Source organism: Solanum verrucosum, unplaced genomic scaffold (assembly GCF_900185275.1).
Source record: "Solanum verrucosum unplaced genomic scaffold, falcon-dt-bn FXZP01000150.1, whole genome shotgun sequence".
Classification (NCBI taxonomy): domain Eukaryota; kingdom Viridiplantae; phylum Streptophyta; class Magnoliopsida; order Solanales; family Solanaceae; genus Solanum; species Solanum verrucosum.
The window spans coordinates 2,301,488-2,325,659 of NW_026020371.1; the positions used below are offsets into that span (position 1 = coordinate 2,301,488).

The following is a 24,172-nucleotide window of genomic DNA, read 5'->3' on the forward strand; positions in this document are numbered from 1 at the left end:
AAATGGATAGATAAATCCTAAAAGATATAAAATTGATAGTGATTCATATCTTCAATATAGGAACATACATTATATCAATACAAATAAAGAGTCTTCAAACGGGTTGATATTGAAGATTAAATTGGGCTCAATTGAGGATTTTCTTAAAATGGGTTAAGGCTTGAATAAGTTGCTATTGAACCCAATTCAATTATCTTGAGCTTAACCCTTAAAATTCTTGACGGGTTGAGTGGGTTACCTATATTTGGGCTCATTTTGATACCCATAGTCATATTCATTGTCTTGAATATAGGACTTAATACACTTTTTCCAGAACAGAGGGGGATCAGACAGGGGGATCCTATGCCCCTCTACCTCTTTGTATTGGCTATGAAATACTTAGGGAGAGAGCTCAATCAACTAGCAACAAATGGTGACTTTAACTATCACCCTAGGTGTGAAAGATTAACTAACATTCACATCTTCTTTGGTGATGACTTGTGATGTATTGCAAGGCTTATCTAGTGTCTATCAAATTGATGCATGATGATTTTATGAGATTTTCATAGGCATCTGGGTTAGAAGCAAATAATGACAAGAGTTTAATATACATTAATGGAGTGAATAAACACACAAAACAAGACATTGTGGATGCCTTGGGTTTCACCGTGAGAACTCTTTCATTTAGATATCTTGGTGTGCCACTAGCTTCTAAAAAATTGAGATTTACTGCATATCCACCATTGATTGAGAAAATCACAACCAAGATCACATGTTGGTCAGCCAAACAACTGTGTTATGCTAGAAGGCCACAACTAATTAAAATAGTGTTATTTGGAGTGCAGGCATATTAGGCTCATATTTTCCTCATCCCTGAGAAAGTCATCATAACAATTAAGCATATTGTTAGAATTTTCTTAGGACAAGTGATATGACTGTATCAAAGAAGACTCTAGTTTCTTGGAAAATATTTGTCTACCAGGGGCTGCAGGTGGACTCAATGCCATGAATTTATGCACTTGAAATTCTGCAACAATCCTAAAACGACTATGGGATGTAGATAGGAAGAAGTATTTTCTATGGGGTACAATGGATCTATAATTATTACATCAAACATGGAGACATTGGTGAAATCAGGATACCTAAGAGTGTTTCATGGTTGATGAGAAAGATGCGGGAATCTAGAGATCAGCTAATAAACATGCAAATCAACCATGGGACACTACAGTAATTAGGAGAAATTCAACTGGGAGATAAGTTCTCAATTCATAGGATGTATGTATCTTTGATACTGGTCCACCCAGAGTTACCTGGAAACATTTAACTTTGCATCCAAGAATACATCCTAGACATAAATTCATCCTTTGGCTGGCTATTCAGTAAAGACTTGCAACAGTTAAGAGACTGCAGGAATTTGTATCAATATGTATATACCTCCGAGTGTGCTTTTTATGGACAACATTTACTCATTTGTTCTTTGAATGTAGAGTGACCAAGAGCATATGGAGTCATGTATTATAGTGGCTGGGTTATAGAAGGCAAATCATCGGCTGGGGAAATGAAGTGCAACAGATAAGCGTAATTGCAAGAAGCAGAGGTGGTGTAGCTGAGATAACTAGTTGTTACTTTGCTCTAGTCATGTATGTGGTGTGGCAAGCGCTCGAAAATGTATTCATTTTGAAAGACGAACTTTCCCCTCAGATTCAATAATCAAATATATGGTGCTACATATACACATTAGCGGGACAGACATTGCAACATGGAAAATGAGTTTAGAAAGATTATCTGATTATCTTGTATAAGTTATGTAGGTCTCTTGTTTAGTTTTGTCATAGCTTTACGAGGCCTTTACTGATTGTGTGAAGGTGCAGCTTGTCCAGGCTGTCAGAACTATACTTGTACATATTTTGGTTTTGAATGAAAGAATACTAGTCACAAAAAAAAAGACTTTCTTCATTTTAAGCTTGAATTTGAGTGTTCCAGAACTTGTTGGTAATGAACTGTTTTGAGCCTTGATTATACTCGGATTGTGCTCATCTTTGTGTCATATGTTTCTTGAGCTGGTACAAATATATTGGAGAAGTCAATTTTTTATTCCCGCACGTGGGTCCCACATGCTCATTTTTTATCCGCTTTGGTACGAGTCTCTTTGTTGCATTATGGGTATTTTTGTTCTTGTATTGATGCGTAGATCACTAATTTTATAGCATGACATCATTCAGAGGCTATACACCTTAACTTAACTAGGGTCCTATTACCCCCCGAACTCAATTTTTTGTACTTTCGTGCACCTTTTGTGCTAACGTGACACCTAGCGTGACTGCACTCTGTTGAGGCGCATAATTTTTTTTTACGCAACATTGACCAATAGAAATTGGCTACGTGTCATTGAAATCATCAAGACAACTAATATATAAATTTGTGGACACATGTCCTTTTTTATTGATCATTTTATAATTAGTTAATACACATAAGTATTGACTTCCAAACTTATATATGTTTAATTATTTTCATTTATTTCTTTGTAAAATATTTATTTCCTCCCCACTTTAAACTTTTTATTTTCTCTTTCATTAATTTCTTATCTTTTCACTTTTAGTTAATTTTTAAAAAATTAAGTGTAATTTTTGAATAATTTATATTTAAAAGTATCCTTTAATTTTAAAGTACTAATTTTTTTTTATGTTTTATTTGATTTTCTTCATTTATTTTGATATCCTTCCAAAATTAACTTATTTTAATTTCAATACATTTGGAATTAAATTTGAAATCAAATTAAAAGGAAAAATAAAGAAAAAAAAATTCAACATGAAATAAAATAGAAAAAACAATGAATGAAGGTAAAAAAAAATAAAGAAATAAAAAGAGAGCTTAAATACAAGTTATTTTTAAAAAAATAGGATCTACGGAAAGAAAAATGAACAAGACACACTTATTTTTCAAGAGCAACATTTCAAATTACAACTCAACAATTTAAGAGACTAATCCTAGTACCTCAACTGAATAATTCACAGAAATTGTTCTAACTACTCTCCAAGAAGTCAATCTCGCTTCTTGTTACGATCCTCACAATACTTTGTAAAACTAATAAACACAACCTAGAACTTTATATTACATCTCAATAACAGTCCTATTACAAGAACTACCCTTAAACCTCAACTATCCCTAAGAGATAGACGCAGACAGGTTGAGTTAAATCCTAGCTCCTTCTTACTCTTCAATTCTGGCGATTAATTATGCTTGCAAAAAGGTGAAGTAGAACCATCCCTTTTTTCCTTTATATAGTGACCCAGCTCCCAACTTAGCCTCATGCTTACAAAAACCAAAACTAAATAAGTAATTAAAATAAAATATATCAAGCAACATAAACTAACAATCAAAATGATATTTATTAGATTACCAATTCACCATCATAATTTCTAATTATTGAAAAAACATATGTACCTCTACAAGCATCCTGTGTTGTTACTCAATTGAGTCATTTCGTTGATCAAGTAAGAACTACATGGAAATCCTCTATACAAAAATAAAATGGATATCGAGCTTTTTTATAACAATCTTTTAATGCTTATTTTATCCATCATAACTTTTAAGTGTCGATAGAGTGCTAAAGAGGACTAGCTATTGCAGAAGCTAGTAGAGGAACATGGTGCAGAGAACTGGTCTTATTGGCTAATTGATTTTGAGTCGATATGGAAAATCTTTTAGGTTTCGATGGTATAATCAACTTAATTCTCAAGTAGAGCATTGACCTTTTACTTTTGAAGAAGATAATAATATTATCAAAGCTCATACCGAATTCGGTAACCACCAGGTTGAATAGATAATGTGATAAAAAATCGTTGGCATTCCACCCTTAAATGTAAGCACCCTTCAATGTCAGAAGATTTTACATTCGAAAATCCCCAGCCTCCGTTAAAGAAATCGTTTAGTATTGGGGAGGGTAATAAATCAGGTAATCCATATAGATCTGATATGAGCAATTTGGGCTTTAATAGGCTCCCTCAATTGTGTCTATATCCGAACATTGCCCCACCGGGTCAAATTTTACCACTTTCAAAAATTTCACCAATAATGCTCGATCTATTAATTTCTCTGAGTCCCCATGGATCAATTTTAAGAAATTTAGGTTTATCTAGGTGCCCTAAGTTAAACCTTTATCCACCTATTGACCCAATATGTGAAATTTGGCCTCCTTTATCATTTTCACTAGTAATACCTGAACCATCAACATCTCTGAGTCCATGTGGATCTAATGTGAGCAATTTGGGTTTATCTAGGTTACTTGAATTGAGTATTATCCACCCAGTGCCCCACTAGGTGAAATTTTGACTCTTTCATCAGTTCCACCAATAAGCCCCTATCCATTAACACATTTGAGTCTCTCTTTACATGGATTCAGATCTACCAAGGATTTGATTTCAGTGAATCGAGTTGACCAAATAGCTCAACTAGAACCTATATCGGCATGTGAACCCACTCCATCAAATTTTATGCCCCAAATTTGAATTACTCAGAGTTGAAATGTTTGTCACAATTACATAGAAACAATTGTTGAGCCCATAATTTCTGATGGTTTTGAAAGATATGATACGAAAAGAAGTTAAAAATTATATGTCAAAGCTTGAGATTGAAAGGGTGTCATGACCCAGACCGTCGTGATTAGCACCCACACTAACCCTCCGGTGGGAGAACCACTAATACAACCCGAACCAAGCAACTAAACCAAAACTAAAGAATTTTAAGGATACGAACAAGTTAAATACTAAGGAAAGAAATAGGGAGTTCCTATAAATTCCAACAAAAGTCTAACAACGAACTAAACAATGCGGAAGAAATAACCTAGAACCTAAAAGTCAATGTACCAAAACATCTAAGATTCAACAAGTCTAAACAAGAAGGGATACAACCCCAACTAATGAATTAATATCTAACTAGAAAAGTCTAATCCCGAAATGGTGGACATAGACGAAAGAGAACTCATGGCATCCCAGAAGAATTGGCTCACCCTTGAATTTGAATGATCACTGATCTTCTAAGTGAGGTCTGTCAATATCCACCGAAAGATGCCCTGTATTCAACAAAAATAAAAGCAAGTACAGTATCAGTACACAACCACAATGTACTGGTAGGATCACAAAGCTATCCCACTAAGTGTAACATAAGTAAGTCAATACAACATTATAAACACATGCATATATCGAACATATATAATATTATCAACATTTATGAAGAACGAACAACTTCACATTTCTCAAGATACACAATTCTGACAAGTCATTGGTCCTCTCATGGAACTAAACCCAAACAGTTAGCATACCGGAACGTGGTACCCGATCCAATGTTTATGCCGGAACGTGGCAATCGATCCCATAATTATGCTGTAACGTGGCAACCAATCCTAATTAGTTATGCCTGAATGTGGCAACCGATCCATTCAACACACCACAATCACAATCACAAGTAGCTTCTCAAGTTCATACAATCTAGTAATGATTCATGGCATTCATCATTCCTCTATCTCATTTACAACAAAAGTGATCAAAAATGCAACATTCACATACATACAAGTATCATAATGAAGCAAAAACACACATACATCACACAATCATAAACTCACAACCATCACCTACCTCGAAACAAGCTTGAAACCCTAAGAAATTTGATCCTTCCCTTTTCGGATTCGTTCTGCTTGTTTTTGGTCTACAAACAATCAATATAATACGGGAATCAATAAACAAGCACTAATTACTCGGATTATTAACAATTCTATGAACCCTAGATCAAACCCATGATCCCAATTATCCAAAATAGGGCTTTTTCCACCATAGATTCTAGATCAAAACACTCCCCCATAGATAATTACCCATTCTATTGCATTCTACAGATCAAAAAACAGATGCAGGGATTGAAAAACTTACCTTTAGCCTCAAGAATGGTTGAAAACTGTCAAGAGTCGCCTGAGGTTCGTTCCTTAGCTCTAAAAATCGAAAAGTGTAGAATAAAGTTGTTTAGGGGTTTATTTACAACTTTAAGTTGCGTCTGGCCCACCACAAAGATCCTCACCCCGCTACAGCAGCCTCGTCAGAGAGACAAATCCCAGAAGCGGCTTGCATGAACCAGTGAGCTATTTTAATAATTCCAAGACCCCCATTTCATAACACACCTCTAACCAACGACACTCATAAAATACCCTTACGCTGAGATCGATTTCAGGAGTTTTACTCGCCCGAATTCAATTCTGTAAAGGCGTACGAATTCCTTAACGAGTTATCTATCCCCTCATGTAATTAAAATTATAAATAAATCACCCTATTGTTACCAGATTTTTCTACACCTCAACGACTCTGATTTCGTCCAAATCTAGACTAGGTTGGGAAATTCCAAGTTACTACGAAAATGTTTTCAGACCCAATTTTTTTTCCGTTGGCTTTTCTATAACGACGGAACCCGGTCGTTAGAATAGATACCAATTTACCCATCACTCGTCCCCGAGTGACAAACTTAGGAAAAATAGGCTAAAGAAGGAATGAAGTAGTACCTGAATCGACGAACAATTGGGGATACTTGTCTCACATGTCCCTCTCGGTTTCCCAAGTAGCTTCCTCAACTGGACGATGCTTCCATTGAAACTTCATGGACTTAATCTCTTTGGTCCTCAACTTGCGCATATAACGATCAAGAATTGCAATCGGTTCCTCCTCATATTAGAGGTCTTTGTCTAACACAATTGAGTCCCACTTAATGATATAATCTCTGTCACCATGATATCTCTTCAATATGGCCACATGAAATAGCGGATGAACACCCAATATATTAGGAGGTAAAGCCAATCTATACACTACCGGTCCCACACACTCGAGAACCTCAAAGGGACCAATGTATCGCGGACTTAGCTTACCTTTCTTGCTGACTCTCATCACCCCTTTCATGGGTGATACATTAAGAAAAACATTCTCACTGGTTTGAAACACCATGTCTCTCACCTTATGAACCGCATACTTCTTCTGTCTACTCTAGGCCGCTAAAAGCTTAGCTTGAATACTCCTCACCTTATCTTGAGCATCCTTCACTAAATCAACCACCAAAGGTTTCATATCTCCAGCCTAAAACCATCCTATGGGTGATTTACATCCTCTCTCATATAATGCCTCAAATGGTGCCATATCAATGCTAGAATGATAATTATTATTATAGGAGAACTCACACTAAGGTAGGAACTTATCCCAATGCCCTCCAAAGTCAATCACATATGCCATCAACATGTCTTCTAACACTTGAATAGTCCTCTTTGACTACTTGTTTATCTGTGGATGGAAGGCTGTAGTAAAAATGAGTTGTGTGCCCAATTCATCATCCAGTTTCCTCCAAAACCTGGATGTGAATTGGGTACCACGGTCTGAGATGAAAGAGAGGGGCACCCCATAAAACTTCACTATCTTTTTCACATACACCTTAGCCAATTGTTCAGCATTATAATCTATTCTTACCGGAATAAAATGGGCTGACTTAGTCAATCTATCAACCACTACCCAAATAAAATCAAACTTGTGTTGGGAAGACCAACCACAAAATCCATGGCTATCCTTTTCCACTTCTATTCTGGAATTGACATTCTTTGAAGTAAACCTGCAGGCCTTTGATGTTCATATTTCACTTGTTTGAAATTTTGACACTTAGCCACAAACTCCACTTTATCATTCTTCATGCCTGGCCACCAATAAATTCGATTCAAATCTCAGTACATCTTGGTCACACCCGGATGAATAGAATATCGCAAACCAATAAATTCGATTCAAATCTCAGTAATTTGGGTTTATCTAGGTGCCCTATGTTGAGTCGTTATCCGCCTATTGCCCCACTAGGTAAAATTTGTCCTCTTTTATCATTTTCACCAGTAATACCTGAACCATCAACATCTCTGAGTCCATGTTGATCTAATATGAGAAATTTGGGTCTACCTAGGTTACCTCAGTTGAGTCTTTATCGACCTAGTGCCCAACTAGGTGAAATTTTGACTCTTTCATCGATTGCACCAGTAATACCTGATCCATCAACAAATATGTGTCTCTCTTTACCTAGATTCAAATCTACCAAGAATTTGAATCTGCTGAATCAAATCGAGCAAACAGGTCAACTGGCACCTATATCGGCATCTAAACCCACTCTATCAAATTTTATGCCCCAAATTTCAACAACTCAGAGTGGAAATGTTGGTCACAAGTACGGAGAAACAATTGTTGAACCTAGACTTTTTGATGGTTTTGCAAGATATGATACGAAAAGAAGTTAAAAGTTATATGTCAAAGCTTGAGATTGAAAGAGCTTTAATGAACACATAAGCATTAAGGGATGCTATTGTTAACGAAATTGGCGTTAGCAAAGATTGAGTAAATGTTGAATAAGGAACAGGAAAAATTGAGATATCATAGTTATTATTTGCTTTAAACTTTGGTTGATGTTTTTATATTATCTCATTAGACTTTTGTAGGAATGTAGTAGAAAGATAAAGAATATCTATATTCATAGAAGTGTATGGAAGCCCCAATCACCCTCACCCCCACCCCACAACACCCAAAAATAGAATTGAATATGAATTTTTAATTATTAATTTTGATGAAATTGATCATTTATTTTGTATTGGAGGTGTTGTTATTAATATAGTTTTTTTCTTTGATACTTTCTATATTTAAATTTAACCATTAAAATAATCATTTTAGGTTTTTGATTAACTAATTGTTATTTGAGGTGGTATCAAAATGAAAATTAACCGGTGGTTTGTTTTTTGGTTTTCTCGAGTGATAACCATTTTAAAATTGATGATATATTTTTATTTAGAAATAATTTTGTTTTAAAATTTTAATCATTATTTTACCATAAAATGATCTACAGTCGCACACTAGAGTTAATACCTAATTAAGTTTAATTAACTATATAAGACAAATAAAATATATTTGATGACTTATTTGAATAATTAATTAAAAATTCAATAAGTATTAAATAACACCTAAAAGGAAGTAAAACTAGTAGCTAACATAAACTAACGATGAAAAGACTCATTTTAATAAATAGTTCAAACGACTATAAGTACTAATTCTTCTTCTTACTTGTTACTTAATTCTCAAGTTTTATCTAGTTTATAGATCATTTGATGAACTCCAAGGTGCAAGGAGATCATTCTCAAAGTATTGTTAATGAATTCAATAATAAACAAATGAATGATACTTATTTTATTAGTATGTTCAACTTGATTTTGAGGGGCGTATAACTAATTTTTTTATGGAGAGATGGTTGATCCAGAATTAACGACAATTTTTTTGGTGATATTATGTATTTTGATACCGTATATCAAATTTATAAGTATCGTATGATTTTGCATCATTTATTGGACTAAATCATCATGGACAAAATATAAAATAATGATTAAGCTTTTTATTTAAATCTTACTATGTTTATTATTGATATTCTTAAAGTCAATGGAAAGTATAACCCCCATATATTATAACTAACAAAGCTTTTTTTTTACCTTCCCTAGGAGCTACACCCCATTTGCTCCCTTGGTGACTCGAACTCGCAACCTTCAGGTTGGAAGTGAGGGGTGCTTACCATCCGAGCATCTCCCTCTCGTCAACTAACAAAGCTTGAGCAATGTCAATTGCCATTCGAAAAATGATGTCGAGCATCAAGCATAAATTGTTTCAGTGGCATATACCTCTTAATGCCCCATCTCATTTGAGTTCACTCGAAAATGATAAAATTTCTTTAATTATTTTAACAAATGCATTTCTGAATGTAATTTAACGTGAAGAAACATGAAATATGATGCTTACAATATAGGATATTGAAGAACACTGTTGGTTGAATAATATATTCAACAGATGTGTCAGCAACTTTTAATAATCATATGTTTAGACTCTAGATGAAAAGTGAAATCTCGAAGTACTAATCATGTACTAAATGAATTTGGACATTGAAGCATTGTATAGCCCTAAAAGATTCGAAGTCCATATCAGACTTTGAAAAGTTCAGAAAAAGTATTTTGCAGAATTTTCTATGTTTTACGGACAGTCTAGATTGGGGTGTTTTAGGCTTGGAGACTTTTTGATCCTTTGGTAGTGGATGTCGATCCACGGTGGCATGGAGCCTACTTGAGATACTTTTCAAAGTCGATACGCCCATAGTTACTCTTTTTAGCTACGCGACTTACACCCCTAGGAGTGGATTGGCTGGATGGGCGGCCTTATCTGAGATCCTCTTCGAAGTCGAAATGCCCTCGGATCACTCTTGCTAGTTGGGTTGGTACTAGACTGGTTGGTTAGGTGGCCTAGATTAATGTCACTCTTGCTAGATGGGCTGGGAGCTAACAAAATGCACTGACACCAAATTATTAGGCAATTCAAGTTCATAAGTATCCTTACCAACACGTCTCAAAATTTGATATGGGCCTACATAACGAGGACTAAGGTTTCCTTTCTTCTCAAATCTCATTACACCCTTCATGGGTGAGATTTTCAAGTAAACTCAATCATGAACATCAAACTCAAGATCTCTTATTCTAACATTGACTTAGGACTTTTGTCGACTTTGGGATGTTAAAAACCCTTTCTCTAATAACTCGGACTTTTTCCATAGCCTCATGAACTAACTCGGGTCCTATCAAGGCAACTTCACCCACCTCAAACCAAGCTATAGGAGATCTACACCTCCTACCATAGAGAGCCTCAAATGGCTTCATACCAATACTAGAGTGATAGCTATTATTATAAGCAAACTCAATCAATGGCAAATAGTCATCCCAAGTTCCCTTGAAATCGATGAGACATGCTCTCAACATATCTTCCAAAGTTTGGATAGTACTCTCCTCTTTCCCATCGGTTTGTGGATGGAAAGTCGTGCTAAGCTTAACTTTAGTACCAAGACCCTTATGGAAAGATTTCCAAAACTGAGAAGTAGACTGAGTGCCTCTATCAGAGATAATGGAAAATGGGCACTCCATGCAACCTTACCATTTCCCTCAAATACAACTTAGCATAGTCTTATGCCGAATAAGAAACTTTGACGGGAATGAAATGGGCCGATTTCGTCATTCGGTCTACTATTACCCAAATCGAATCATATCATCACCAGTACGAGGCAAACCAACTATGAAGTCCATGTTCAAATCTTCCCACTTCCAAGTAGGAATACTAATGTCTTGGGATAAAACTCTCGGTTTCTGATGCTCAACTTTCACTTGTTGGCAATTAGGACATTTAGCCACAAATCCTGCAATATCCTTCTTCATCCCATTCCACCAATAGATCTCCTACAAGTCATGGTACATCTTGGTGGCTCACGGGTGAATGGAATACCGATAACTAGGGGATTCTAACAAGATCTGTTCCCTCAAGTCATCAACATTAGGAACACACAAACGACCTTGATATCTAAGTACACCATCTTCCCCTTTGGGATAAAGCCTCTACAGACTTTCTAAGTACCGCCTGTTTCAATTCTACTAAGGTTAGATCAAGACATTGCTTAGCTTTCACACCCGTCACAAAAGATGATTTGGAACACCCAACCGGTAGAGTTTACTAACTGAACACCCAACCGGGCCAATCTATGTACATCTTGTACCAATTCTTTCTTATATTCTTCTATATGGGCACCACTACCCATCGATAGTCGGCTAAGAGCATCGACTACTACATTTGCCTTACCGGGGTGATAGAGAACACTCATATCATAATCCTTAAGTAACTCAAGCAACTTTCTTTGGCGAAGATTCAAATCCTTCTGATTAAACACATATTACAAACTTTTGTTGTCGGTAAACACATCTACATGCACACCGTACAAATAATGCCTCAAAATCTATAAGGTAAAAACCACTGCTGCTAATTTAAGATCATGGGTAGGATAATTCTTCTCATGAACCTTAAGTTGCCTTGACACATGGGCAATAACTTTCCTATTTTACATAATCACATCCTAACCCATTTCTCTAGGCATCACAATAAACAACAAAACCATCCGTCCCTTCCGGTAAAGTCAACACCAGAGCGGAAGTAAGTCTATCTTTCAACTCTTGAAAACTCTTCTCATACAATTCGGACCATATGAACCTGGCCTTATTTTGAGTCAAAGTTTTCAATGGAGAGGCTAGTGAATAGAACCCCTCAACAAATCTTCTGTAATAACCAGCCAACCCTAAGATACTTCTAATGTCAGAAGGGGATAAAGGTCTAGGACAACTCTTGACCGCATCCGTCTTTTTAGGATCTACTTCAATACCCTTACTTGAAACAATATGGCCATACATACCTTAACAAAAACTCACACTTGCTAAATTTTGCAAAGAGTTGTTGGTCCTTGAGAATTTGCAACACAATCCTCAAATGATAGATGTGATCATCCTTACTTCTCGAATAAATCAATATATCATCAGTGAACACAATTACTAACATATCAAGGTATTGTCTAAACACCCTATTCATCAAATCCATAAATGCTGCCGGAGCAATAGTCAAACCAAACGACATCACCAAAAATTCATAATGACCATACTGGGTTCTAAAAGCTATTTTCGGAATATCATCACCTTTCACCCTCATTTAGTGATAGGCCGATCTAAGGTCAATCTTAGAAAAGTAACTCGCTCCTCAGAATTGGTTAAACAAGTCATCTATCCTTAGAAGAGGATACTTATTCTTAATGGTCACCTTATTGAATTGCCGGTAGTCAATACACATACGGAGTGAACCATCTTTCTTCTTAACAAACAAACTGGAGCACCCCATGGAGAGATACTGTCACGACCCAGGGGTACCCCCTAGATGTAACATTGTGTATAGGACTCGAAAGACCCCATACAAGCCACTTGGCATTCATAACATAAGAAATAAAACAATAGTTCAAGTCCAATAGGTTTTTATAAAAGAAAAGCAGAAGTCTAAAACACTTGTCTCAATAGCCATCTAATACAATCGAATCAAATTGGGCCTAGACCATACATCATGTCCAAAACTGAAATACAAGAAAGAAACTGAAACATTAAAACTCTGTCCTCAAAGCATGAGGACTCACCAAAGCTCGGGCATCTCAAAATCAACCACTAGCCACGAAACTGAGAAACCTGATTGTCAGACCCTACATTTAGGAAAATGTAGGCAATAGTATGAGTTAGTACAAAATAATGTACCAAGTATGATAGCTATGCATAAAACATTTAAATCATGCTAAAAGAGGACATTTCATGACATGCAATTGACCAAGCTAATATATGATATAAAAGGGTTAGAAAACATAAGTCATAAAACCATGATCAATGCAAGCTAACATCATTAATGCCTTTGAACACATATGAGATACTTCTTTAAGTAACCTTAGTTCATTATTAATGTAGGGGATTAGCCTTAACCGACATAGAGACCATGTGAGCTATAACATGATCCCCCGATGTCTCCCAAACCGAAAAGGGTTTTCCTACTTACCAAGGTAAGGACCATAACTTCTAACTTAGCTGGATCCACTGGCTAATGTCTATCTAGACAATCATCCTATGGGGGCACATAGGTACGGTATAACGATATTGCTACTAGAAACCTGACCTCTACTAACGAGATAGATTCCATCTCAATATCCTCTCAGTGCTAAGCATAAATCTCACGGAATAGTCAATTCTTACTTGTTCTTATTATCCATGGAAGGGCACGTCATCTTTCCAATCCAAGCTAAGTAATAATCAATGGAAAGGAATCATTCAATAACCAATCCAAGCTAGGTTCATTAGGGTTACTCTTAATCTTTAATTCAATTAATCGAGAAGACCTTTCAACCTTAGAATCCTTTATTATGTGAGAAAACCTTTCACATCATGCATATATGTGTTTATGAGAATATACTTTCAACAACACAACAATAACATTATCATTGATACTTTTCTCTCAAAGCATCCTTAAAACATTTGCATAGATTTCATAAGAAAATGCATAAGTGCATAATTTACCTTTCAAGGTTGAAACCCACTGTCAATCATCAACCTTTAGAAAACATGGGTTAGCTATGGATTTCATCATAAATTAATGTGAATCTATCAATACATGCTCAATTTCATAAAAACTCTTCCTTTATAATCAAAATCCCATATCATTTGATCATAGCTTGAAAACATGGGGTTTACATGGTTCACAGGGGAAATCATCATAAAATCATAGTATTTCATCAAATCATGCATAAGAGATCATAATTCAATCATTTAAATCAATAATCAAAAGAACCCATGACAATTGAAGAAAACCCTAACTCAATGGGGAATTCTAACTTTTAAATTAAAGGAATTTGGGAACTCCATGAATAGAAGGAATCCATGGATGAAAACTATCATACCTCAAAGACAAATGCTTATCATCAATGGTGAAAATGGAGGCTTGCCTTGAAGCCATAGGTTGATCCCTTCTTCTTCTTCAAGTTCTAGAAAGAGGAATATTTTGGAGAGGAGATTTGATCTTCTTTTAGATTCTTGAGGGAATGGGTCTTAAATTTGGGAATTTTGGGGAAAACTCTTATATATGTCATTAGATGAAGGGAAAAATAACGTATTATAGAATTAAAATAATATGTAAAGACTTTTAATACTCTAACTTAAAAGCTGAAAACATTCACGCTGGAGCTCACCTAAGGCAATTCGGTGACTCGCCAAGTGAGCCTTTGGCTCGCCAAAATTTACAGTAAGTCGACCTAGGAGCCAGACCAATTAGGCAATGGGTGAGGGGGCTTTGGTGGCATGCCGAATAAAACAATGAGCCCGACTTGGCTCGCCTAAAGTTCTAGAACTCCGCACGCTGGAATTAGGCCAATAGGCGAGGGTGGGGGGGGGGTTCCATTTGGCAAATCGCCAAGTCATTCGGTGTTCACACTCTGCTTTGCCGAGCTGGCTAAGGAAATGAATATATTTCCCTTCTCTGATTCCAGGGTGTTACATTATCTCCCCCTTGGGATCATTCATCCTCGAATGATATTCAAGCTAGCATAAATAGAGTGGAAGAGGAACTAACAACCCAACCAACAATGCGACTTCATCTAATTGCATATAACCAAGGAGGAACTATCAACTCCAAGCTAGGACGAAATTAAAACATAATAAGAGGAGTGGAACTAAATGTAACAGCCCATCATGCATGCAATAGACACCCGAGGAGGAAACATCAACTCCAATCTAACATCCAAGGAGGAAACCTCAACTCCAAGCTAACAACATACTCAAATGCATATATCCAAGGAGGAAACATCAACTCCAAGATAATAGCATGATCATAACATCATATCAAGTATTCTACATGCAATTCATACTCATGTGCACATAAATATGTAGAAATCAATCAAATTGACTCATTTTCTCAAAACTTGAAGTTTTCATAAATCATGCGTAGTAAGGAAAATGGAAACACATAAAACACATGACTCCAAAACAAAGAACAAACCATGAGGAACTCATTACCTCAAGCTAGAGTAGGAGTAGAAGGAAATAGATGAGAATATCGGGACATCATATCAACCTCAGCCTCCCAAGTAGCACCCTCAATTACATGATTCCTCCACAACACTTTCACGGAAGCTACTTTTTTATTTCTTAACTTCTTGATTTGCCGGTCTAAAATCTCAACCGGAATTTCCTCATAAGAAAGATTCTCCTTAACTCCCAAACCTTCTAAGAAAACTATGGATGTCGGATCACCAACACAATTCTTCAACATAGAGACATGGAAAACTGGATACACCGATGCAATCTCATTTGGAAAATCTAGCTCATAATCAACCTTACCAACACGTCCCAAAATCTGATATGGGCCTACATATCGAGGACTTAACTTCCCTTTCTTACCAAACCTCATTACACCCTTCATGGGTGAGATTTTCTAGTAAACCCAATCATGAACATCAAAATGAAGATCTTTTGTTCTTAAATCGGCATATGACTTTTGCTGACTTTGAGCCATTTTTAACCTTTCTCTAATAATTCAAACTTTCTCTATGGCCTCATGTACCAATTTGGGACCTATTAAGGTTCACCCACCTCAAACCATTCTATATGAGATCTACATCTCTTACCATATAATGACTTAAATAGAGCCAGATCAATACTCGAGTGATAGCTATTATTATAAGCAAACCCAATCAATGGCAAATGGTCATCCCAATTACCCTTAAAATCAATAACACAAGACCTTAACATGTCTTCCAAAGTTAGGATAGTACGCTCCACTTGCCCATAGGTTTGGGGATGAAATGCCGTCTAAGGTTAACCCGAGTACCAAGACTCTTTTGGAAAGATTTCCAAAACTGAGAAGTGAATTGGGTACCACGATTGGAAATAATGGACAAAGGCACTTTATGCAACTTTACCATTTCTCTCAATAAAACTTGGCATAGTCCTCAACCGAATAGTAACCTTGACGGGAAGGAAATGAGACGATTTTGTCATCCGATCTACTATCACCCAAATCGAGTCATGTTGTCACCCGGTGCGAGACAAACCAACAATAAAGTCCATGTCCAAATCTTCCCATTTCCAAGTAGGAATGATAATATCTTAGGACAAACCTCCCGATTTCTGATGCTTAACTTTCACTTGCTGGCAATTTGGACACTTAGCCACAAATTCTGCAATAGCCTTCTTCATCCCATTCCACCAATAAACCTCCCATAAATCACGGTACATCTTGTTGGCTCCTAGGTGAATAGAATACTGGAAACTATGGGCTTCTATCAAGATCTGTTCCCTCAAGCCATTAAAATTAGGAACAGTCAAACGACCTTGATATCTAAGTACACGATCTCCCCCTTGGTAGAAAGCCTCAATGGATTTCTTAAGCACCGTTTCTTTTAATTCTACAAAAATTGGATCAAGACCTTGATTGGCTTTCACATCCTCCACAAAAGATGATTCAGAACCATTGTGAACCATAACACCACCCTTGGTGGAGTTCACTAACTGAACAGCTAATCGAGCCAATCTATGTACGTCTCATTGATATACCATGAGTTTACGGTATTTTTGATATATTTCACTTAGAAGCTGTGTGTGTCTAGGGCTATATTGTATTAGAAATAATGTTTTATATTTCATATTTGCAGGAAATAGGCTTGGATGTTTTTGATTGATATGAAAGCTGAAATCATGCAGAAGGAGCCACCCACTGACGTGATCCACGGATCGTAGGTCCTTTCACGGATCGTCGATGGTAGGTGTAGATGGAGCATCAGGGAATTCTGACTTAGTGTGGAACTACGAAGCGATTGACGGACCGTAGGTCGACCTACGGGTCGTCCTGCACATCTGTCGTTGATGAACTGGGAGTTGAATTTCTAGTACCTGATGAAAATCCTAAGTATGGAACCACAGAAGGGGACCTATGGACCGTAGGTCGACCTACGGTCTGTAGGTCGAGTCGTCGAATGAAGCCGCATCCCAGAAGTTTATTTCCTTATTTTGTTTCCTTTTTAGTTGGGACTTGTTTTTCTATAAATAGGAGTTATAAACCTCATTCTTCTTAGGTTAGACAATATTGTAAACTTTTGGTTTTTGTGTTTTGGGAATTAACTTGCAAACTTTAGCAACTTGATTTTTGGAATTCGTTTTTATGAGATTTTGACTTTGGATTTCAATTCGAGATTTCGGATTTCTTCTACTCTAATCGTAAGTTCATGAATTCTTTTTATCAAAATATGAATTGTGTTCTTTCAAGCATGAGCAACTAAATCCACAATTAGGGTTATGGGATCCATGAGCAATTAACAACGTATGAATAATAATTAAGTAATTCTTGAATAGTGTTTATGCATTTATTGGTAATTCTTTCACTTAGAAGCCTTTTTAACGGTTGCAAACGTAAGAACTCGCCTCGTTCCTATTTGTCGGACCAAGGAGGTAATGAATGAGAAAAGAATTAACAACAGAGATTTAGTGGATGCTATCTAATAGTCTAATGTCAATTGGTATGAGGGTGAAAACTAAGTCATACATTGATGTGATGTCTAATCTGAGGTAAAGGTAAGGGTTAGTAAAGTATACACTCATAGCCGGACCAAGGTGCATAGTGAAATTCCCTTTTTGGAGGACCAATCACTTAGGGATACCTAACTTACAAACTTTGCATGTTAAACACTAGGAAATAATTGCTATTATTAGGATTACCGTGTCAAGAGCTTATGGGGAACACATATGCCGTAGTTTCTTTCTAATATTGATAACAACAAAGTTGACTCTTGGTTACTTGTTACTTAATCAACAATCTGTTACTTGTTTACAAAATCTTCCCTTTATTTACTTGTCTCGAAAAAAATTTGACCAAACGGATATAATAGTGAGTTAAGATTAATTCTGAATCATATTCCTCATGGGATCAACCCCAACCTATTAGTTGGGTTGTTTACTTGATAACGATCGCTTATACTTCTTTAGGGAAGTGTAATTTGAGTGTCACGTCCCAGGGGTACCCCTAGACGTAACATGGCATACTTGATCCCGAAGGGGTCGCATACAAGCCCTTAGTAACATCATAACATAAGATCATAGAAAGTACGGGAACAATTTAAAACTTCTTGAACCATACACTCGAAAACATTTTCATAAGCAAGCAAAAGTCTTTACTAACTCTTTGTCTCAAACCATATAGTTAAACTCATGAATATAAGTCTTGGGAAGCAGCCCATAAAAAGTCTAAAACATAAGAAATGACATAAAAGGGAAACATGGGTTTGTCCTCTAAACTATGTGGACTCACCAAATCTTCAAGTCTTCTTGCTTCTTAGAAATGTAGCCTTCAAAGCAACTCAATCTCCAACACCCTACATTTGATTAGAATGTAGGCAATATGCATTAGTACAAAATGTACCAAGTATGAAAGCTAACACAACAACATAAGAGCATCTCAGAATGGTTAGTCAACTTAAGACATAAGCATAAGAGATAATCACATAGTCATAACATAATCTCCAACATAAGCATCATATAATCATAAGACAACATAAGACATAATAATTGAGCATAGGAGATAAGCCATATTCATATAAACATAATTTACTTTTAGTAATGTCGACCATAATAGCACCATTCTCAACTAACCTCAAAAGCGTACAAGTGCAAAGCATGAATAACATCTCATAATACCACCCAAGCCAAGTACCCATTTTTAGTCATCTTAATCACAGTCTATATACATGGTCCACTCTTAGCTTATTTTCCATAAGGGTATCATACTCCTAAGTAACCTCAAGGCACACTTGTGCAATTCATGAGGGGCATCCCATAATACCACTCACACTAAGCATATCTTGAAGTCACTCTATTCATGCTTACTATTCATAGATGTCATTCTTGACCTACTACATAAAGACAAAGAACTACTACCTCAAGTCAATCATATCATGGAAGGTAGCTATAGCAACAATCAAAGCTAAGCATAAATCACATAAGAGGATACTTCATAAATAGCTTCAAGTCATACTTGTGCCATGTATGAATGGTATCCCATACTACTACTCATACTAAGTACTCCTTTAGGCTAGCTTACTCAATACTTTCTATTTATCATTCTAGACTATCAAGAATAGCACACTACTAGGCTAGACCTAATTACCATGGAAAACACACTATTGTGCAATCCAAGCTATCCAAGGTAGAATACATGTATTCCAACCTAGCTACCATGCAAACATTTAATATGATGCAAGCTACCCTTAGGAGAGTATGAATCTTCTATCCTAAGCTACTATGAAATGGTCTTGGCCAAACCAAGTCAAGCTACCATGAAGGCATTCTTGCAATGCTAGTTCAACCTACCCTTATGAGAGCATAAGTCCTCAATCCTAAGCTACCATGCCTATCCTAATGCAAGCTACCATGAAAATCATCCTTGCAATGCTATTTCAACTACCCTTAGGAGAGCCTAATTCCTCAATCCCAAGCTACCAAGAGAACTACCACTCATGCTATCATACAAGTTATACATGAAGGGATCATATGTCACAACTTCAAGCTATCATAGTTCATACATACTTTGATACATTTTAGGTGATTAACCCTTCAATTAGAACCATTATGTGTGAGAAGACCTTTCACATTCTACATACATGCACTCATATAGTTCTAGGCAGGTCATGTGGGTACAAGCCTTCCACCACAACTCTATCTACTTTCTATATCAATTCTATGCTAGCTATCTCATCGTAGTAGACTTACTCTATAAGCCCTAGTGATCAAAATTATGACTTCAAGACCTTCATTCAAGCTTCGCTTCACAATTATCATACTAGACTAGATGACAAGGCATATTAGTCACAGGCCTTAATCATAGGCAAATTCTATACATAAGTCATCATAAAGTTCCAATTTCTATCATTACCATTCATGGTTATCATACATATTCATAAATCTATTTCAATTCATAATTTCATATTCATATTATTGACTAAGTTCCATACATGATTACAATTCTAGAGAATCTATCAAGAATCATTAATTTCTCATCAAAAGACATAAACCCACATACTTTGATTTCTAGGGTTAATCATGGAATTCACATAAATTCTTCATAATATCACGAATAAATACTAAATTAATCATATATAAGTATTATCCAACCATTTGGAATCATGCCCATCTAAAACCCATACATTGGAAGTAACCCAAGCTTAGATTGGGGTTCTTCTTCACAAATCTTGGGGATTTCTAAGGGTCTCTATGGGTGGAAGAACCCATAGATGAAAAGATAAACATACCTTAATCAATGCCCTAGCACAAGCCTTCAACAATAGAACCTTTGATTTTGACCTTAACTTCAAGCTCTAGCTTCTTCTTCAATGGAGGTCTTTCTAGAGAGAGAAATATTTGAGAGAGGAGTGATTTGGGTTTTTGATTTGGGTCTAGTGTAAAGTGACTTAAACTTGGGGGCTAAAGGCTTAAAATCCTTTAAATAGGTGAATAAAACCTATATAAAACGACCACATTAATTAACTACACGTCTTGGAATTAACTAAACTAATCTCGACTAGGCAGCCATGGTGCCAAGCACCACGAGCCTTCCCACGAGCTGTGGTCATGACCACTCACCGTGAAGTGGCTCATGGTCCCTTAGGCAGTAGCTAGACATCATGGCTTCCTCTAACACATGGCTAAGGGGTCTTCACGGACCCTATTACGGACCGTGGTCAAGACTACTGGTCGTGAACCCCTTGGCAGTAGCTTGCCAAGGTTGGGCAGCCTTGGCCCCTTGGCTTAGGCTTGCCCTTTTGCCTTGGTACTTTCCCGTCCCATGCTCAACCAAACTCTAAATGGTCTTATAAGCTACTAGGTCTAACATGTACCTTGAAGTTCAATTACTAAACCCCTCATTCCAAGCACGTAAAGTTTCATTTATGGCTCTAATTCTCAACATCACACTCTAGAACCCTAGCTTTTGGCTCTAGTTTAGTCTACTAATTTTTGGGGCGTTACATTGAGTGTATCAAATTTTGGCGCCGCTGCCGGAGAATTTGGCTTTTAGATCAAGTTTAACTACATAATTGAACTTTAGTCAAGTATTTCCTAATTTTACGTTTTGTTTTTGTTTTTTTTGTCTTCTACCAGTTTCTACTCTAGTGTATGCCAAGTACAGAAAGTCAAAGCGAACCATTAATCCCCTACGATACAAAGCTGAATAAGACTTTGAGAAAGATGGCAATCGAGGGGTCCATAACAATCAAATCATAGAGGAGCATGAGGATGGAGTTGAATTGCAACCGCCTGGAGTTGGTATTGAAAATGCTCAGGTTCATGGTAGTAATCTACTTGGTAATGTGGAAAAGGTTCAGAATCCACTAGCACCGAGGTTTCGTAAGCATTACATGGCTGATTATGATGCGACCACCTCAGATGGTCCTATTGTTCTTCCATCTTTACCTCCAGGTCACACATTCGTGGTCACTAGCAGTTTTATACAGATGCTTACAGTGTGAGGGTTGTTTCCTGGGTTGACTTCCAAGGATCCCTATGCTCACATGGCTAAACTTTCCAGTGTGTGTAAAAGTTGTGTTGGGCGACCAGAGTTAGATATGAATGTTATAGGTCTGAGGATTTTCCCACTATCATTAACTGGTGATGCTGCGATATGGTTTTCTGAGTTACCCTATAATTTGATCTACACATGGGATCAAATGCATAAGGTATTCATAGCGATGTACTTTCTGGTGTCCAAAAAGGTCAATCATAAGGATAAATTGAACAACTTAACAGCACTACCAGGAGAGTCGATCAACAGTTCTTGGGATATGTTCATCAGAAATGTTCCAAATCACCGCATTGATAATGAGTCTTTGAAAGAGTATTTCTATAGAGGAAAGGATGACAATGAGAGAGCTGTGTTAGATACAAATGTTGGAGGATCTTATTGTGAGTGCACTTTTGAGGAGATTGATGAAAAACTTCAAAGAATTTCCCAAAAAAAACAAAGCATGGAGCATTAGAAAGGCAAACACTAGTAGGACCACGTTCGCTATTCAAGCTCCACCGAACCAAGCCGATGATGACTTTCGGGAAGAGATGGCACGTATGAGAACATAACTGGGTTTGGTACCAAAACATGTCAGTGGGAGTGTAGAAAAGGTAAATGTGGTAAATTACCTAACTAGAACTCCACCACCACCAGTTGAGGAATGCTACTATAAGGAGGACACGTATTTGGTTAATGGTTAGATGGAGGATTTTTGAGCCAATGCCCAAGGTTCCAACTCGGATAATTGGAGCCAAGGTCATGGAAATGAAGGTCGAAATTATGAAAACTACAATCGAGAGGGAAACTATGTCCAGGATAGGAACTACAATCGTGATAACACCGATAATCGGAACAACTATGATAACATGAATGAGAAAGTTGGGCCTTATGTTCCACCTGGTAATATGAAATCTGGTAATAGAGAGGCTGGTGGTAGTATATCACACATTGAGGATGAGATTCAAAAGATGATGAAGAGGTTTGATGCTACTGATGCAAATGTTAAAGACGTGCAGACTGAGTTGTCGGGGATTGGGTAGAAAGTTGATGCCCATGCAGTGTCGATCAAGCAACTGGAGCAACAGTTCAGTCAGTTTTCCGCTACCGTGAATCCACGCCAATCGGGCATACTTCCCAGCAACACCATCCAAAATTCAAAAGATGATGGGTATTAAATGGCAATCACGACTCGCAGAGGAAAACATACTAGTGATCTCCCCATGCCGTCGGAGGTTGAAAATGTGGTAGAAAAAGATGCGGATGCGGTTTTGGTTACTGGAGACACGAAAGAAGATGCTGAGAAGGAGGCTGAGTTGACCCATAAAATTGTTCCCATGCCTAGACCTCCACCTTCCTTCCCACTGAGGTTAAAGCAAAAGACTGAAGAAGACAAATACCGTTGGTTCATAACTATGTTGAAACAACTTTCCATCAATGTCTCGTTGATAGAAGCCTTGGAGCAAATGCCTGGGTATGCAAAATTTATGAAGTACTCGGTGACCAAAATGAGGGCTGTGAGTTTTGAGAATGATGAGAGGTTGAAGTATTGTAGTGCCATTTCTATGAGGTCACTGGTACAAAAGAAAGAAGATCCCGAAGCTTTTCACTATTCCTTGCACCATCGATGCACTTTGCGAAGGCCTTGTGTGATTTGGGGGCCAACATTAATTTGATGCCATTGTCGATTTATAAGAAGTCTGGTTTAGGAGCTACAAAACTAACTGCAATACCTTTACTTATGGCTGATAAAAATGTGAAGAAGCCCATTGGAGTGCTTCAGGATGTCCTTGTGAAAGTGGGGTCGTTTATTTTTTTCGGAGGACTTTGTGATACTTGATTGAGAAGTTGACTTTGAGGTTCCCATAATCTTAGGCAGACCATTCCTCGCCACTAGGCGCGCCTTGGTCGATATGGATAAAGGACATATAAAGTTTCGACTGAATAAGGAGGAGGTGACTTTTAATGTCTGTCGGTCTATTAAGCAGGAAAGTGACCTTAAATCGGTATCTATTGTGAGTCACATTGTGGGACAGGGTGCTAAAGTGTCTAGTAAAGAGAAGTTAGGTGCAGCCTTGTGCAAGGAGAAAAAGCAACATGAGCAAAATATAGAAAAATGCGACCTAGCTCTAGGTGATATGGTGCTGCTATATAATTCAAGGTTGTGCTGGCTTCTTAAAAGA

At 37.0% G+C, this 24,172-nt stretch overlaps 2 protein-coding genes across 2 annotated transcripts in view; both read left to right on the forward strand.

Moving 5' to 3' along the window:
• LOC125838361 (protein TONNEAU 1a-like) overlaps positions 1-24,172 on the forward strand; it is a 1,213,107-nt gene that overhangs the window by 89,363 nt on the left and 1,099,572 nt on the right. The gene's annotated exons all lie outside the window — the stretch shown is intronic.
• On the forward strand, positions 23,168-23,829 carry LOC125838409 (uncharacterized). Its single transcript, XM_049517472.1, has 2 exons — positions 23,168-23,428; positions 23,545-23,829. The coding sequence occupies exons 1-2, from the start codon at positions 23,168-23,170 to the stop codon at positions 23,827-23,829; spliced, it is 546 nt and encodes a 181-aa protein (XP_049373429.1).

Coding starts and splice junctions, on each gene's coding strand:
- LOC125838409 (XM_049517472.1), top strand. CDS start 23,168: ATGGCAATCACGACTCGCAGAGGAAAACATACTAGTGATCTCCCCATG. Junction 23,429..23,544: donor TGAAACAACTTTCCATCAAT/GTCTCGTTGATA, acceptor GAAGTATTGTAG/TGCCATTTCTATGAGGTCAC.